At 45.1% G+C, this 14,804-nt stretch overlaps 1 protein-coding gene across 3 annotated transcripts in view; it reads right to left on the reverse strand.

Annotated features, from left to right (window-relative positions):
- LOC129821117 (integrin beta-5-like) overlaps positions 1-14,804 on the reverse strand; it is a 66,057-nt gene that overhangs the window by 10,742 nt on the left and 40,511 nt on the right. For all 3 annotated transcript variants that reach the window (XM_055878429.1, XM_055878426.1, XM_055878427.1), the window contains exon 11: positions 413-635. In XM_055878429.1, coding sequence (XP_055734404.1) covers positions 413-635 — 223 coding nt within the window. The remainder of the gene's footprint in view (positions 1-412; positions 636-14,804) is intronic.

The following is a 14,804-nucleotide window of genomic DNA, read 5'->3' on the forward strand; positions in this document are numbered from 1 at the left end:
CAGCCCAAAAGCGCACATCCTCACAATTCCCAACCAAAGCATCTCCGGTATGCCCCTCCTATTAATTTAAAAGAGTTGACAGTTGGACAAATTGCATGAGCTGCCCTGAGAATTAGAAAATATGGAAAGCCAACTGTCTAATATTCCTGGAACACTGCTGTGCATCCGCGTACACGTTTGGTACTCTGACAGACCCTTTACAGAAATCATCTAGACAGTTATACGCGTCTTAAATCCTTTTTGTACCTTAATGTATGGTAATGGTTGATATGCGTCTTACCATGATAGGTCAAATCACAGCTTCAGGTGCACATTAGAAACCCCTGGACACGGTTTACCCTGCTCTCCCTCCCTACTCTTCTTCTTGCCTTCCCTCTTTCCCTCCACACATCCCTTCTTATCTGTCCCGTACCTTTTGGTGCCACAGGCATCGGGGCAGGTGGGGCATTTCTCGCAGGTGTCCCCGAAGGCCCCTGGTTCTGTACACTGGCAGTGCCCGCACGCACAGCTGCCTCGCCCACTACAGATCTTCCCGTCATCAGACACACAGGAAGACGTGTCCATGGAACAGTTACAGTTGTCTCCGATGTAGCCCGCATGGCACTTACACTCCCCACAGTGGCACTCTCCGTGACCTGAGAAGAGAGAGGAGGTAAGGAGGGGGAGACTATGAGGACAGTCATCACAGACACAGTTTCAAGCGGTATTAAACACAGGTCCATATGGTAGAGCCAAGGAGCTTTAAAAAGGGGCAATATGCAGTTGATACATCTTGAAGAATATAACTATAAACGCTTAGTTCAACTGTCGAACCCCATCAGAACGCAAAATAAAACGTGTTTATATCCAATGTTTGTAAACAAAGTAAATGTAAAACACTGTATATCCTCAAAACATGGTTAAAACTATAATTTTGATATCATCGATGGTCTGTCCTTGACATGAATTTGAGCATGGACACATTTCTCCAAGCCCGGCGGGAGGACGCTTTGTTATTGTTTTAACTGCTGATTAGAGAAAAGAAAAAAAACATACACCTACACATTCTACAAAAGGACATTCTAACTGGGAAGAATGTTTCTTAATGTTTGAACAATCTATAGACAATACAGCCATTCACAATCATTCGGCTTAACCCAAATTGTTATGGATCGCAAAAGCTGTGTTCTTCCTTGCCCCCGGGCTCCCGAGTGGCGAGACGGTCTAAGGCACTGCATCTCAGTGCTAGAGGCATCACTACAGACACCCTGGTTCAAATCCAGGCTGTATTACAACAGGCCGTGATTGGAAGTCCCATAGGGCGCACAATTAGCCCAGCGTCGCCCGTGTTTGGCCGGTTTAGGCCGTCATTGTAAGTAAGAATTTGTTCTTAACTGACTTGCCTAGTTAAATAAAAAGGTTACATTTGATTTCATCAGTCATGAACAACTGGAGTACTTTCAATGATTCCAGTTGGGACTTGGGTCTCTAGAACCAACAACGAGCATGCAAGCCTAACAAACAGACATTGGAAGCAGCCCAAGGTGAAGCTAAGCCTTAAGGGTGTGATGTCAGAGTGGAGTTAATCACAGATCAAACACTGATTTGTCTTAGTAGCGGTCGTGTGTGTGTGTGTGTGTGTGTGTGTGTGTGTGGGTGTGTGTGTGTTGGGGGGGCCTAAGGGCAGATCTCACAGTAACAACACACAGTCGGCTGGGTTCTTCAGACAAGAGAAATAACACCGTAAAAGCTTTATCAAAGTAAAACATTTTTTTAAAGAAAAGCTTGTTGTGCATATGGACAATTTCTGGGATCTTTTATTTCAGCACATGAAACATGGGACCAACACTACATGTTGTGTTTATATTTTTATTCAGTATAGGTAGAATAGAGATCTTTCCTAATCCAGGTGTTTTAGCCTAGTCCCCTCTAATGGCAGGAGAATTCCACTGGATTTAAATATTAAGAAAGCCTAATACTATAATAAACTTTAAAGATTGAACAACATGGGGCTAACTAACCAGTCTGAACATTGCAGCAATCACAATGATGGTAAACTGCTAGCGTACAGTGTGATGTTTCATCTATGGAGCCGTTTTTTAAAGCTTGTTCTAGAATCTACAGAAGGATTCCATTCTGTTGTGGTACAGTAGAGATGTATGCCGACTGACAGACAGGGCCTAGAGAATGTGGAACGCCTAACAAATGTAATTAGTGCTGTCTGAGTAGGATGTTCACATTGTTTTAGACACACTACACCCTTAAATCATGGTAATAAGGATTTCGTGGCTAATTGAAGAAAGTAATTTTGCTCATAGATTATGCATATATGAACTACACATCCAGCCCAAAGTGAGAGGTTTAAAAAAAATACTTTGTCACCAATGTACCAGAACATGTCTTAATAGGATTTGTGTTGTTTTTAAGGACCATATTTTAAGAGGTGGAAAAGTTGAGTCTGGTCAGATTAATCATCCCTGTGGTTTATGATCATGTCTTTGCCGCGCCCAACAACGGTCACTGATGGCGGCCAGTAGCACAACCAGGGTGTGTACCTCCTGGTCCCGGTGGCTGAGTCACTGTGAACGAGCCCTGGGAACATGTCTTTAAACAGAGGGCATTGCTGGGAAATTCATAGTGTGAGTGGCAATGTTACAGTAGATCAGGGCTTTCCAACCCTGTTCCTGGAGAGATACCATCCTGAAGGTTTTTGCTCCAACCCTAATCTAGCGCACCTGATGTGAATAACTGGCTGGTTGATAAACTGAAATCAGGTTAGTTACAACTGGGGCTGGAGTGTAAACCTACAGGATGGTAGCTCTCTAGGAACAGGGTTGGAGAGCGCTACAGTAGATTCATCTTGGAGGTTTGTTTGGGTAACGCTCACTTGACTGTCTACATGACACACTGACTACTGCCTCGTGGCCTCTACGATATTGTTTTCAAACACTGAGGCATGTCCTAACATGCTGCGGTTTCCCCTATTCCCTCCTTCTCAATATTGTGTGGGCGTCTCAAATCAAAGTTTGTCACATGCGCAGAATACAGTGCAGACCTTACTGAGAAATAGTTTTGGTAAGTCGGGTAGGACATCTACTTTGTGCATGACACAAGTAATTTTTCCAACAATTGTTTACAGACAGATTATTTCACTTATAATTCACTGTATCACAATTCCAGTGGGTCAGAAGTTTACATTCACTAAGTTGACTGTGCCTTTAAACAGCTTGGAAAATTCCCCAAAATTATGTCATGGATTTAGAAGCTTCTGATAGGCTAATTGACATCATTTGAGTCAATCGGAGGTGTACCTGTGGATGTATTTCAAGGCCTAACTTCAAACTCAGTGCCTCTTTGCTTGACATCATGGGAAAATCAAAAGAAATCAGCCAAGACCTAAGAAAATAAATTGTAGACTTCCACAAGTCTGGTTCATCCTTGGGAGCAATTTCCAAACGCCTGAAGGTACCACGTTCATCTGTACAAACAATAGTATGCAAATATAAACACCATGGGACCACGCAGCCGTCATACCGCTCAGGAAGGAGACACGTTCTGTCTCCTAGAGATGAACGTACTTTGGTGTGAAAAGTGCAAATCAATCCCAGAACAGCAGCAAAGGACCTTGTGAAGATGCTGGAGGAATAGGTACAAAAGTATCTATTTCCACAGTAAAACGAGTCCTATATCGACATAACCTGAAAGGCCGCTCAGCAAGGAAGCCACTGCTCCAAAACCACCATAAAAAAGCCAGACTACGGTTTGCAACTGCACATGGGGACAAAGATTGTACTTTTGGAGAAATGTCCTCTGGGCTGATGAACCAAAAATAGAACTGTTTGGCCATAATGACCATCGTTATTTTTGGAGGGGGAGGCTTGCAAGCCGAAGAACACCATCCCAACCGTGAAGCACGGGGGTGGCAGCATCATGTTGTGGGGGTGCTTGCTGCAGGAGGGACTGGTGCACTTTGTTAGCGTTCGTTCCTGTTTCCTTGTCAATCATTGGTTCATTGGTGAAATTAGCATTATGACAATATCTTTAATTAAATCATTAAAAAACCTTTATTAATGCAATTGTAGACAGAAGTTGACAATCAGTAACATAGCACGCATGTTTCCGAGTAAATTCTGCATCAAAGAAAAGGTCCCATGTTATTTTATCAAACCCGAAATACAGCCCTCGTGATGTCACTGCCTACGTCATTATCTTTTACTCATGAGACCAAAACCAAAACCATAATGCGGATATATTGAACCAATATCAATACATCAGTCAGGAAGTTAAAGCTTTGTCGCAAATGGGTCTTCCAAATGGACAATGACCCCAAGCACACTTCCAAAGTTGTGGCAAAATGGCTTAAGGACAACAAAGTCAAGGTATTGGAGTGGCCATCACAAAGCCCTGACCTCAATCCCATAGAAAATTTGTGGGCAGAACTGAAAAAGCGTGTGCGAGCAACGAGGCCTACAAACCTGACTCAGTTACACCAGCTCTGTCAGGAGGAATGGGACAAAATTCACCCAACTTATTGTGGGAAGCTTGTGGAAGGCTACCTGAAATGTTTGACCCAAGTTAAATAATTTAAAGGCAATACACTCAATTAGTATTTGGTAGCATGTAAACTTCTGACCCACTGGGAATGTGATGAAATAAATAAAATCTGAAATAAATTATTTTCTCTACTATTATTCTGACATTTCACATTCTTAAAATAAAGTGGTGATCCTAACTGACCTAAGACAGGGAATTTCTCCTAAGATTAAATGTCAGGAATTGTGAAAAACTGAGTTTAAATGTATTTGGCTAAGGTGAATGTAAACTTCCGACTTCAACTGTAGGTCCTGGATGGCAGGAAGCTTGACCCAGTGATGTACTGGGTCGTACGCACTACCCTCTGTAGCGCCTTACGGTCAGACGCCGAGCAGTTGCCATACTAGGCGGTGAGGATCAGCATGGCAGACTTGTTGCTTACCCTCACCACCTGGAGGCGGTCCCTCAGGAAGTCCAGTACCAGTTGCAGGGGGAGGTGTTTAGTCCCAGGGTCCTTAGCTTAGTGATGAGCTTTGTGGGCACTATGGTGTTGTATGCTGAGCTAAAGTCAATGAAGAACATTCTCACATAGGTGTTCCTTTTGTCCAGGTGGGAAAGGGCAGTGTGGATGTGATTGAGATTGCGTCATCTGTGGATCTGTTGGGCCGGTACGCAAATTGGAGTGGGTCCAGGGTATCAGGGAGGATGCTGTTGATGTGTGTGTGTGTGTGTGTGTGTGTGTGTGTGTGTGTGTGTGTGTGTGTGTGTGTGTGTGTGTGTGTGTGTGTATGTGTTTGTCTGTGAGAAAAAGAGTGTTTTTAAATAACAGAGTGAGGAGGCAGAAAGCCTAGAACATGTCAATGAGGATCAGTAGAGCTGGTTTAATGTCAGCTGGTGTAAAATGGACCAGGGAAGTCAGGACTCAAAGCAGTACAAGTATTTCCACTGATAGCATCTAGACAATTTCTCTTCTGATTGAAGGTCAGTACTGGTGTGGAATCATCATCATGGTCACACAGCCCTACTAATAATCCTTATCCCTGAATGACCCTTCACATCATTTGGTTGGTTACTATGGGCATACAATCAGATAGGGCTACAGTACATCTAAAACTCTATGGGTCCGATTCTCCATTGGAAATGGGTCACCAACAGACATGCTCTTTATCTAGCTGCAGACAGAGTTCACTGAGAAAGCATACGGGTAATGTAGCAATACATTATAAAAATACCCAACTGTACGTAACTAGCACCCATTCCATAATCGTCACCTAATTCCACTCACACCCTGAAACAGATGTGCATTTGGCATAATGCATGGGTACTGGTCTGGTGCTGTTAATCATTGTAGCCTTGTACTATTGTTGTTATTCAGCAGTTTATATTTTGCTTATCTTTTCCCCTCTAATGACTTGGTCATCCTGACATCCAGGCCAGCACGCCAGGCAGAGAGATCAAACAGAGGCTGTGTCACAAATGGCACCATATTCCCTATTTAGTTCACTACTTTTGACGAGGGCCCATCAGGATGCAGACTTGGGGATGCAGGCTTATCCTCAGATAAACCGAGCCATAATGAGGGAAGAACCGAGCCATAATGAGGGAAGAACCGAGCCATAATGAGGGGAGAACCCGAGCCACTTCATCCCAGTCAGACAAGCTTGGCATGCTGCTGCAGAGGCCATTCCTCCCAGCTCTGCAAGCTCTCACTCTCACCCCCCCCCCCGTCTCTCTCTCTCCTCTGTCAGGATTCAGGTCACTGAGTCAAGTTAATGCACATCTCGCATCACTGCCATTCTGGCTAAAGAACAGCTCTCTTTCTGACAGAGAACAACAAGCGAGATACAGGCAGAAAAGGAACAACCAATGTTTCGTCTATCCCTTTCACAGCCAAAGCCCAGCTTAGCTCAGTCCAGGGCACTAAGCCAAGTCAAAGCAACCAAATCACACGTGTGGGAGTGCAGATCTACCAAGCCCCAGAGAGAGAGTGAAAGTCATTCAAACAACTGAAGTGGCAGGTTGGGCTGAGTGTGTTGCTGCCTCCCTCCCTCAGGGTTAGCACTGAAAATATAGGCCTGGAATATTTTTTTTTTTATTATTATTTTTTTTTTACCGTTATTTTACCAGGTAAGTTTTATTATTTATTTTATCGTTATTTTACCAGGTAAGTTGACTGAGAACACGTTTTCATTTGCAGCAACGACCTGGGGAATAGTTACAGGGGAGAGGAGGGGGATGAATGAGCCAATTGTAAACTGGGGATTATTAGGTGACCATGATGGTTTGAGGGCCAGATTGGGAATTTAGCCAGGACACCGGGGTTAACACCCCTACTCTTACGATAAGTGCCATGGGATCTTTAATGACCTCAGAGAGTCAGGACACCCGTTTAACGTCCCATCCGAAAGACGGCACCCTACACAGGGCAGTGTCCCCAATCACTGCCCTGGGGCATTGGGATATTTTTTAGACCAGAGGAAAGAGTGCCTCCTACTGGCCCTCCAACACCACTTCCAGCAGCATCTGGTCTCCCATCCAAGGACTGACCAGGACCAACCCTGCTTAGCTTCAGAAGCAAGCCAGCAGTGGTATGCAGGGTGGTATGCTGCTGGCAGGTGATAAGGTGATATATAGGTGAAGTATAGGGTTTCAATGTGTTGAGTATAAGGTTGGCTGATTGGCTGACTTCAGAGCAGGATAATAGGGAACCTAAGAAGTGCTAGAGAGGCAGGTAAGTGTGGGTTAGTTAGAGAATGGTCGATGCACTGTTGGCCTATGGATTTGTAAGTGCGATAGAGTGGAGAGATTCAACTGTAAAACAAATGAGAGAAATGTAAAGTTTATGCAGGCCGCTTCATAAGAGGCTCCAAAATAAACAAAGTTTCCCATACCGAGTTATTACTGAAGTTTGGACCAACTGCTGTGTTCCCAAATACAGTATTTCCTGTTGCCAGAGACTGTCTAAACTCCTGCTGACTCACTGCCCTCTGTCCTTCTCACAACACACAGACAGACACACAGACAGATCGAGAGAGAAAAACACAACAGGAAGAGAAGGAATCATTCAACTTACTTAGAACTGCTGTGAGCCTGGGGCTGGTTGAAAGCGGCAACTGTAGCTCTCTACTGCTTTTGATTCTGTTGCTCATATGGACCAAAATAGTATTTTAAAGAAAGAAAGTACAGCTTTAAAAACAAAATGGGTCACTAAAATGTTAAGCCCCCCATCTGAAGAGTAGAAAGATTTTAAACATCTGTTAAAAGCAAAAACACTACATGGACTGCACAACACGAGTCCCATGTTGATGACACACAAATGTGTTGTTGCTCATGTCAATAGAAAGCATACATGACGTCATTGACTTGACAACAGTCATTTCTATGGGTTTAAAACGAAACAGAGTGCATATACTATCCACACAGAACGCAACCACACACACAAACTATTATTTGTGCGTCTTTTCACAACAACTCTGTCTTGGCTTCCTGCTCTGTAGAAGGACCCTAAAAAACTCAAACCAAGATTACACATCCCCTATCTGGAGTTGCCATGGCCACACAGGGATACTAGAATCTTCCCATGCTGATAGTCAGACAGAGACTTCTACCAGAGGCAGTGACTCCAGTGTAGCAGTAGGAAACACACTTTCTGAAGTTCCTTCTCTCAGTTGAGCACAGTGATGTGAGGAATGAGGATAGGTAGTCACTGATGGGGAAAAGAAAACATTTGGATGATGTCAAACCTCGGCCCAGGGTGGAAGGGCTGATTCATGCTAGGGCTGAGATGGAGAGAGATTGAGGAGAGGAAGCAAGTATTATTTTATTAAGTAAGCCAATAGGTAAGGATGGAAGCTGGGCCCTGCTGCGCTCGAGTGGTATGGCTAATTGATGGAGCCGAGATGGAGAATGAGATGTAAAGAATGGACCTTGCTGCATTCCACAGTGTCCCAGACTAAAGCTATAAAGACATACTGTATACTGGAGTCATAGGCGCCTGTTTAAAGCTGGAATCCTTAAACGGTCAGTTTGTTTGGGATATTACAACAGACGCGCAAACAGCGAATACTGTGTTTATCCCCTCTGACATCATCGAACGCGTAATAGAACAGCAGATGATGATTTTTGACCACCCTGCTCCACGCACCTCACCTCCGTTATGTCCTCAAAGCAAAAACAATAACAAAGGTGCTGGGCCGGATGTGCTGCTGTTTACCCTAATGCGGATTCCATCTTTAAACTTCTTTATAATCTCTTTTCTAGATATGGGAAAAGGCCTTGTCATGGATATTTTTTTATATAACCTTTATTTAACCAGGCAAGTCAGTTAAGAACAACATTTTTATTTTACCATGACGGCCTACCCTGGCCAAACCCTCCCATAACCCTGACGACGCTGGGCCAATTTTGCGCCACCCTATGGGACCCCCGATCACAGCCGGGTTGTGATACAGCCCGGGGGTCGAACCAGGGTCTGTAGTGACGCCCCTAGCACTGAACTGCAGTGCCTTAGACCGCAGCACCACTCGGGAGCCCCTTATGGTGGAGCATCTTGATGTACAGTAAGAGAATTAGTAACAGGTTACATTCATCCCTCTTCAAAACGTCTGTAAAGTACAGGTGGAGTCAGAGTCAATCATGCTATCCTATTTTAGAAGATTAAAAGACAAAGTGAGAACTACTGTCGTAGGTTTGAAACCCGATTTCAAAGAGCTACAGGCATCCATTATTATACTGGGCCACTCCCTTTGCTTGGGAAGTCTACTGCCTCAAATGATCCCTTTGAAAGCAGAACAATATCACCATAACCACACGGCTTAATTATGTTTTCAAAAGAGGTTATATGTGTCGCAGTCGCAGAGTACAAAGAGCTGGTCTCTACAATCCAAAGACCTGGCTTCAGATGGAGTAAGCGACTCATTTTGTTGTCCAATATCAAAGTAGAACAAAAAGGTAAACAACGTTCCAATCCCAGCATGTATTTGGTCTGTTTGACCTCAGTCCAGGGTTATGCTATGGTGGTTTGTGGTTCCACCATTTGTTTTGCATGGTTAATTTATAAAGGACCCTGTTGTGGAGACGCAAACAAACAATCTGCCTGTACACAAGTCTTTGAGGAGATTGGAACTTATTTTGTACAAATGCAGGCGTTGAGTTTCTGGCTGCTGTACAAACGCACCATCCAAACCCAACAGAGAGAAGAAGTCAGAGCACAGCTGCCAAGAGGCTCCAATGTAGAGACATTCCCAATTCCCCATCACAACAACAGAGCACAGCATTCCCAGATGGTTAGCACGCTGCCAAAGAGTACAGAGATGGTTTCACAATGGGGGGAGAAAACAACAAAAACTACAGGGGGGAGAGAGAGACTCTAAGCTCTGCAAAGTGTCAACAATGTGACAGAGGCCTCTGTAAACAGATCAGCCAGAGCTCTTCCACTTCAGTGAAGCAAACTTAGCTGAGATTTGATATTCACACAATACATTTCAATCCCAAAGTTCATTCATTAAAAATTATAAACTTTAAAAAACTCAGCATATGGGCCTCCCGGGTGGCACAGTGGTCTAGAGCACTGCATCGCAGTGCTAACTGCGCCACCAGAGTCTCTGGGTTCGCCCCCAGGCTCTGTCGCAGCCGGCCGCGGCCGGGAGGTCCGTGGGGCGACGCACAATTGGGCTAGCGTCGTCCGGGTAAGGGAGGGTTTGGCCGGTAGGGATTTCCTTGTCTCATCGCGCTCCAGCGACTCCTGTGGCGGGCTGGGCGCAGTGCGTGCTAACCAAGGGGGCCAGGTGCACGGTGTTTCCTCCGACACATTGGTGCAGCTGGCTTCCGGGTTGGAGGCGCGCTGTGTTAAAGAAGCAGTGCGGCTTGGTTGGGTTGTGCTTCGGAGGACGCATGACTTTCGACCTTCGTCTCTCCCGAGCTCGTACGGGAGTTGTAGCGATGAGACAAGATAGTAATTACTAGCGATTGGATACCACGAAAATTGGGGAGAAAAGGGGATAAAATTTATAAAAAAATAAATAAAAAAAATCAGCATATTTTGGGGGTTTATAGTGACATTACTAAGATATTTCGTAGAGTGGGGTCTATGCTACGACCCCAGGCCTTCAATCAGAAGTCAAAAAACCAAGAGGTAATACCATTTTCCTGAAAAACCTGGTCTGAAGAGGCATTATCCGCTGCTAATCCGCATGTCCTCTGTAGAGAAGGGCAGGCAGGCAGGCAGCGGAGCAGGCAGGCAGCGGAGCAGGCAGGCAGCGGAGCAGGCAGGCAGCGGAGCAGGCAGGCAGCGGAGCAGGCAGGCAGCGGAGCAGGCAGGCAGCGGAGCAGGCAGGCAGCGGAGCAGGCAGGCTCCAGCACCATAGACTAGTCAGAGACACACGGGGCCTCCCTCCTGACTCCCAACACCTCAAGGTCAGTGCTGCTCATATTTGTTGCTGTTACATTGGGAGAAAAAATGCTACCTTTGCAGTGGGGGAATGGTCATTAATACAGTTTTAGCATAGGGAAATAACACATTTTATTAACTGTTTTGAGGAAGGGCAAATCCGCCTTGCCGTGTCCTATGAGGTGGAACAGCTAAAAAATCACAGAATAAGAGTGAACGTTGACACTGACAGCCGTGTGAGGTAGAGAAGTAGAATTTTGACGGTGTGACTTGGAGACAGAGGAAAACGCCGGCCGAGTTGAGAGGAACGTGTTATGTATGGTAGGACTGTGAGTGAGTGAGCCAGAGTGCTGCTATGGCCTAGTTTAACAGAAGAGCCTGGCTGGGCCTGGGAGAAGCTAATGCTTTCTGTCAGTGAGAGGGAGGGCAGTAGTGTGTGTGTCTGTGACAGTCAGACCCATAGTGCTCTGCCATGCTCCTCTAAGCCAGGCACTGTAAGGAGTGTGTGTGTGTGTGTGTGTGTGTGTGTGTGTGTGTGTGTGTGTGTGTGTGTGTGTGTGTGTGTGTGTGTGTGTGTGTGTGTAAAAGAGAGGGTCAGCCAGGCGCTGTCAACAGCACAACATCTGTGCTACTCTCAAAATCCAGAACATAGGACAACGGTTCAACAGATAAACACAAACCAGAGGAGAAGCAGCGGCACTGCCGAGTTGGACCGATGATCCTCGCAGAAACAGAGGTTCAAGGGCCTCCCGGGTGGCGCAGTGGTCTAGGGCACTGCATCGCAGTGCTAGCTGCGCCACCAGAGTCTCTGGGTTCGCGCCCAGGCTCTGTCGCAGCCGGCCGCGACCGGGAGGTCCGTGGGGCGACGCACAATTGGGCTAGCGTCGTCCGGGTTAGGGAGGGTTTGGCCGGTAGGGATTTCCTTGTCTCATCGCGCTCCAGCGACTCCTGTGGCGGGCCGGGCGCAGTGCGCGCTAACCAAGGGGGCCAGGTGCACGGTGTTTCCTCCAACACATTGGTGCGGCTGGCTTCCGGGTTGGAGGCGCGCTGTGTTAAGAAGCAGTGCGGCTTGGTTGGGTTGTGCTTCGGAGGACGCGTGGCTTTCGACCTTCGTCTCTCCCGAGCCCGTATGGGAGTTGTAGCGATGAGACAAGATAGTAATTACTAGCGACTGGATATGACGAAAATTGGGGAGAAAAGGGGAAAAAAAAAATTTAAGAAAAAAAAGAAGAAAAAAAGAAAGAGGTTCAAATGTTACCAAGGCCTAATATATCCCTAGTCAAGGGCCCAGGAAGGAGCTACAGTTGAAGTCTGAAGTTTACATACACCTTAGCCAAATACATTTAAACTCAGTTTTTCACAATTCCTGACATCAGTCAGGAAGTTAAAGCTTGGTCGTAAAATTGCTTCAATATATCCACATAATTTCCCTTCCTTATGATGTCATCTATTTTGTGAAGTGCACCAGTCCCTCCTGCAGCAAGCACCCCCACAACATGATGCTGCCACCCCCGTGCTTCACGGTTGGGATGGTGTTCTTCGGCTTGCAAGCCTCCCCCTTTACCCTCCAAAAATAACGATGGTCATTATGGCCAAACAGTTCTATTTTTGTTTCATCAGCCCAGAGGACATTTCTCCAAAACGTACAATCTTTGTCCCCATGTGCAGTTGCAAACCGTAGTCTGGCTTTGTTATGGTGGTTTTGGAGCAGTGGCTTTCTTGCTGAGCGGCATTTCAGGTTATGTCGATATAGGACTCGTTTTACTGTGGATATAGATACTTTTGTACCTATTCCTCCAGCATCTTCACAAGGTCCTTGCTGCTGTTCTGGGATTGATTTGCACTTTTCACACCAAAGTACGTTCATCTCTAGGAGACAGAACGTGTCTCCTTCCTGAGCGGTGTGACGGCTGCGTGGTCCCATGGTGTTTATATTTGCGTACTATTGTTTGTACAGATGAACGTGGTACCTTCAGGCGTTTGGAAATTGCTCCCAAGGATGAAGCAGACTTGTGGAAGTCTACAATTTATTTTCTTAGGTCTTGGCTGATTTCTTTTGATTTTCCCATGATGTCAAGCAAAGAGGCACTGAGTTTGAAGTTAGGCCTTGAAATACATCCACAGGTACACCTCCAATTGACTCAAATGATGTCAATTAGCCTATCAGAAGCTTCTAAATCCATGACATAATTTTCTGGAATTTTCCAAGCTGTTTAAAGGCACAGTCAACTTCGTGTATGTAAACTTCTGACCCACTGGAGTTGTGATACGGTGAATTATAAGTGAAATAATCTGTCTGTAAACAATTGTTGAAAAACTTACTTGTGTCATGCACAAAGTAGATTTCCTAACCGACTTGCCAAAACTATAGTTTGTAAACAAGAAATTTGTGGTGTGGTTGAAAAACGAGTTTTAATGACTCCAACCTAAGTGTATGTAAACTTCCCACTTCAACTGTATATATGGTTCTAGGTTTCTCAGTTACCAAGGGCACTGTGGAGTATGGACCCAGATGTGACACACTAGTCTAGTGGAGGACTGTTCCTTACCACACAGTTGGCTCAATTCACCCCTTTTCTCTAGCTAGGGCCTGTCTCCCAAACTGTTCCCATATGCTGCCCACTGAGCTCGAACATATTATTTTTAGTCCGCTCTGATGTGGGTGCCATTCTGTATGAGTTAATGTATTGTTCTGTATTTTAGTCTGCTCTGATGTTCCTTCAGCACAATAGGAGTTATTAGACATGACAATTTCTTCTCCTTCAAGACAGTATCACAACAACTGACCCGTCTGTGCCTCTCTTCTCCATCGGAGGACAACAGTAACACAGTTCTCATGTTGTTAAGCATGCAGGCAGGCCAAGACAAGCTGCCTCTTGTATGCTGAGTCAAGCTTGGGTCGTCATCAGCAATAACGAAAATACAGTCAAACTTCTGTAAGATGTGTGGGGTAGGAGACGTATTCAAATAACTACAGTCACTACGGCTACATTAGATGACTCTACATTTAATTTAAGCTATGCTTAGGTTTGTGTGCAGAGGATTTCATATTATTTATAATAACACTACTTTGAAATATTCTGTGTCAGTGAAAACAATATTTGATACAGTGCAGACCAGACCATAGACAAACCTCAACTGTGAAACAACCAGTACAAAGAGCTCTAAAAACCCTAAAAACACACACACACACTCAGTAGAGGGATGGTTGCATTCTAAATAACTACTGGCATTGACTGTTTTGTCCCGAGTCAGCACAGATGACAAACATCACATGCCTACTGTACCAGTCACCAGACAACAGCAATTACAGGGCATGAAAATAATGTTTAGGCCTTTGAACTGGTCAGCTGATTACTCACCACCCACAACCCCCTATGAATACTCTAATAACACTGGGACCAAAAGCTAATAAAGAAAACACCAAAGGACAAGTACAGCTTTGCAACCTTATGATTATCATACACACACACCTGGCAGGGTTAGAACCATATTGCTGGATTTGATTCTATAGTTAGAACACATGAAGTAAACCGTGAACAGTTTCACAGGTCTATAACCTGGCTGTCTCTATCATTTACGGGTGCTGGCAACATGGTGTTCATGTTATTGAGTAGGCATTTGACACACTCTGGTGTGTGTGTTTGACATGCTAAGGCAGCATATTTCTTTCCCTCCTCAGAAGCCTGTGCTGACCTTTACACCACAATATATTCACTCATCAGGAAACACATGGGAGTGATGGGACTTCCTCTAACATGAACAGAACAATAGTCATAGGTCAAAATAATGAGCTAATTGCCTCTCAGGTCCCAGATCCCCTTTTACCGCAACACAGGAGGATCATGAATGGGAATGTACAACATCTCGGCATGCCCCGAATGCGCTTCTGTGTTAGACAGGA

The sequence above is a fragment of the Salvelinus fontinalis genome, chromosome 23, assembly GCF_029448725.1.
Source record: "Salvelinus fontinalis isolate EN_2023a chromosome 23, ASM2944872v1, whole genome shotgun sequence".
Taxonomy (NCBI): Eukaryota; Metazoa; Chordata; class Actinopteri; order Salmoniformes; family Salmonidae; genus Salvelinus; species Salvelinus fontinalis.